Genomic DNA, 4,396 nt, shown 5'->3' with positions numbered 1-4,396 from the left:
TTAGGAAATGTCTCGTTTCAAATGATAAGCAATGCTGAAAATCAAATTGAGAAAAAGATTTTCTCAAGCGTTTGAAAATGTTTGTTCCAGTGTTTGTTGGGTAGGTACTAGATTTAAAAGTAAAGCAGAAAGCTTTGTGGCAACAAGAAAAAGAGAAACAGGCAAGCTTGTAAAATGCTTAAACCCCTTTCAGACACGTTAAGTCTTGATTTCAAGTCTGCTAAGCTAAGCTGTGTAGAAAAACGTGGATGGAAGTGTTTTGTAGCGCTATGCAATAATTTCTTTGGAAACCACAGAAGCGACGACTATCTCACGGATGTTGACGATTTTTCCAATGCTTACGTTGGAATGGGTTTTAACATGTCCATTAAAATTCATTTCCTTCATTTTCATTTGGACTTCTTCCCGCATAATTTTGGACAGTTCAGTGATGAACAAGGCGACCACTTTTACCAGGATATAGCTGCAATTAAAAAACTTATCGGAGGAAAAAATAAAATAGCAATAATAATAAGGCCAACAACCGTGCCAAGTTTGGGGGAACTTAGTGGAACGGCTACCGAGATATACAGATGTAATCATAACTGGGCGCGGTTACGCCCACTTTCCAAAAATTTATTATCTTTGTAAATATCAATTTTGACTGAATAAGCTTCACTAGTTACCAAAATATCACAGTTTTCGTATTTCTGAAAACTACCGTTATATGGGAGGTAGTAGTGGTTATTGTCCGATTTTTTCCATTTTCAATACCATCCGTCCTTCGCGAGTTCATAGCCGAAGGAGACGTGACGACGAAGAAAGCCTTGACGTGTCTGAAAGGGGTCTTATTTGTAAAGACGACATCAATCGGTGAATGGATTTTTGTTGTCTATATTGCTGCTGCTATGCTGGTTGTTGTTGCTGTTTCTCTTCAGAAACTGATATTGAAGCCATTGCGTTGCCATTGCTCCGCATTCCATTCGTATTGTTATTTTTTTTACCTTATTGCCTTTGTTGTTTCGCACTTGAAATTAAATTAACTTATTTTCGTCTAGTGTCATTGAGTGCGTTTGACAGTTTCCAAATTGAGCGTCCCGCTTTTCCGCGGCAAGTAACACTTACTTGTACTAACAGCGGGCGAGAAAATATACACGACGAATAGATAACCTCCTCCGTTTTTTGAATTCGGTTAATAAGAAAAAGAAGGTAGACAATTCCAAAGTAGAATATTGTAAACGTATTTAGCAGAAGCGAATATTTAAAATGAGAGCAAGCGAAAAACAAAGGTATTTGTACCATCAAACAAAATTAACTTAAAATTAATTTATTTGAATGTTTTCCCAAATAAACTATAACATTACCACAGGTGATTTTTCTATAATAAAACGCGTGAAAATAAGCGATCAAATAGGACATTTGACTTCGTTCCAAAATGAAACTGCGTGCCTTCTAATACCTCTATCATAGAGCCGGGCGCGGGATAGTGACATCCGCGGGAGGCACGGTAATGATTTAAAATTGGCCGGAATGGGCGATATCGGGAAGATCTGTAAAAATATGGCGGGCGGGGCGGAACCAAAATCATTTCCCGACACACCCGATAAAACCGCAAGCCCCGCAAATTCACAAAATTATAATAAAAACCATGTTTGAAATATGCACGTTTAATGTTTAATTGAGACCAAAACGAACACCAAAGCAAAACAAAATAGTCGAAAGATGCCAGAACTTTCATTATTATTTTTATACCCGAGCGCACTTGTGCACAAGGGTATTATAACTTTGTTCACATAACGGTTGTTTGTAACAGGCAAAACGAATTGAGATAGATATAGACAAATGTATACATAAATGATCAGGATGAAAAGAGAAATCGATTAAGCGGTGACTGTCTGTCTGTCCGTCCGTCCGTCCGTCCGTCCGTCCGTCTGTCCGTCTGTGCACACGATAACTCGAGTAAAAATTGAGATATCTTAACGAAACTTGGTATGTGCACTTCTTTCGGGCGTAGGACGGATGGTATTGAAAATGGGCAAAATCGGACAATAACCACGCCTACCTCCCATATAACGGTAATTTTCAGAAATACAAAAACTGCGATATTTTAGTAACTACTGAAGATAATTCACTCAAAATTGATATTTACAATAAATTTTAGACGAAAAATAAGAATATTAACCTTTTTTTGAAAATGGGCGTAGCCACGCCCACTTATGGTTACATGTGTATATCTTGGTAACCGCTGCATCAATTTATTCCAAACTTCGCACAGTTGTTGGCCTTAATACAGCATACTAAATGGCCGAAAATTTTAAAAATTGGACAATAACCACGCCCACTTCCCATATAACGGTAATTTTCATAAATACGAATACTGCGATATTTTAGTAACTACTGAAGATTATTCACTCAAAATTGATATTTACAATAAGTTTTAGACGAAAAATAAGAATATTATAAATTTTTGGAAAATGGGCGTAGCCACGCCCAGTTATGTTTACATGTGTATATATCTTGGTAACCGCTGCACCAATTTCTTCCAAACTTGGCATAGTTGTTAACCTTGGTATAACATACGAAATGGCCGAAAATTTTTAAAATAGGACAATAATCCCATATAACGGTAATTTAGAGAAATACGAAATCTTCGATAAATCAGTAATTATTGAAGCTAATTTATTCAAAATTGATGCTTGCAACAATTCGTTACCAAGAAATACGTTTAGGATACAATTTTGAAAAATGGGCGTGGCACCGCCCACTTATGATCACATATATGTATCTCGGTAACCGTTCTACCAATTTGTACCAAACGCGGTGTGGTTATTGTACTTGCCACATAGAAGCAAAACGTTGAAACTTATTAAAATCGAACTAAAATTACGGCCGCTTTTCATATAACAGTAAATTTCAGATATGCTTGAAACTTCAATATTTCGAAATTTAACCCTTTCAATACGACTTTTGGCCAGTGAAGATATTTCTGTATAATTGAACTAAATGGGCTGTAAATAAGTAAAGGAACATATTTACATAATTTCAGATTTTTGGAAAATGTAGTTTTTGAAAAAATGCCTTGGGACACATATATCCCAGCAGTAGTTTAGTTATGGGATAAATATATCCCAGCAGTAAATAATCAGAACACAAATTTAGGTATTCAAGAGTAAAAAATATTTATTTTTATCGAAACTGTTACATTATGTATGGAATGGTGTAAAACAATCAATACATAAAGCTACTTGACATTGTTGGCAAATGATTTTAGTCCGTTTTTAAATTTTCCTAGAGTGGCATCTCACGCATCTGTTTCGACCGCCTTTTTCAACTGGAAGATGATCTCCAACATTTTCGAAAACTTTGACATTCTTTGAAATCCTACCCTGTCTTCTGGTTCGTTTGTACAAAGATTCTGATCGTCCTTGACTAATCAACTCTTCAGCTAAATTTACTATGAAATCGATAAATGGAATTTTTTTGCGAGTGACTTCTTGATACAAAATATACGAATTATAAACACTGGTCATTAGCAATCTAAAAAATACTTTCGTCCACCATTTCGCACTTCTTCTATCTAAATCGTATAAAGTAATCATTTGATCTGCATGATCTACGCCACCCATATATTTGTTGTAGAAAATCATAGCTTCAGGACATTCAATATTTTTAGTAGTACCATCTTTCATTTTTCGAACTGTGGCATCAATAGTGGCATTGTGGCAGTTGCTCATAAGAAGCACTTCTTTTGTGTCTTTCCACTTGACTGCTAATATCCCTTCATCACATACTGCTATTTCACATTCACCTCTTTCTTTTAGTTTAGTTTGAAACTTAGGTGTATTTTTACGGTTTGATATAAACGTTCCTACAGCAGGAAATTTTATAGTGTCAAGTAGACGTGTTGAAGTGAAAAAACGGTCGAAACACAAAGCAACGTTTGAACTCGTAACGTTTACCGTTTGTAAATTTTCAAGCATCTGGATATCTTCATTATCTGAGGAATCCGTGCTATCTACTTCAGAAGATATGGAGGCATCAGAGACTTTATAATCTGTGTCACGGCTATCGTCACTGTCATGGAAAGGATCCACCTCCATATCAGATGAATTATCAAGCTCGTCCTCAATTTCTTCGTTAGTCAGTGGTCGATTCATCCTAAAATTATTTCAATAACAAAAACTAAATTCGTTTGATAGAAAACTGCTGGGTCCCAATGCAACAAAACAAGGTATATATGCATACAGATCAATTTATACTTATATGTAAATGTGACATGCAATTTACCTTTTCCTTTTGTAATGAGAAACAGAAAAATTTTTCACTAAAACACGTAGAAAAAACTTAAAATATTGCTTACACGTGTATGCACCAAGAACACTCTTACACTTATGACCGTATACCAAGTACAAATTAG

General features: G+C 35.6%; 1 protein-coding gene across 1 annotated transcript in view; it reads right to left on the bottom strand.

The window, feature by feature from the left end:
* LOC118738281 overlaps positions 1–4,136 on the bottom strand; it is a 44,427-nt gene extending 40,291 nt beyond the window's left edge. Inside the window, exon 1 of the mRNA XM_036469206.1 lies at positions 3,528–4,136. Coding sequence (XP_036325099.1) covers positions 3,528–4,136 — 609 coding nt within the window. The remainder of the gene's footprint in view (positions 1–3,527) is intronic.
* Between the last annotated feature and the right edge of the window lie 260 nt (positions 4,137–4,396).

Source organism: Rhagoletis pomonella, unplaced genomic scaffold (assembly GCF_013731165.1).
Source record: "Rhagoletis pomonella isolate Grant_MI unplaced genomic scaffold, Rhpom_1.0 Rhpom_scaffold_00004, whole genome shotgun sequence".
Lineage (NCBI taxonomy): Eukaryota > Metazoa > Arthropoda > Insecta > Diptera > Tephritidae > Rhagoletis > Rhagoletis pomonella.
Note: the sequence above shows the minus strand (reverse complement) of the source record. Positions and strands in the feature narration are given on the sequence as shown.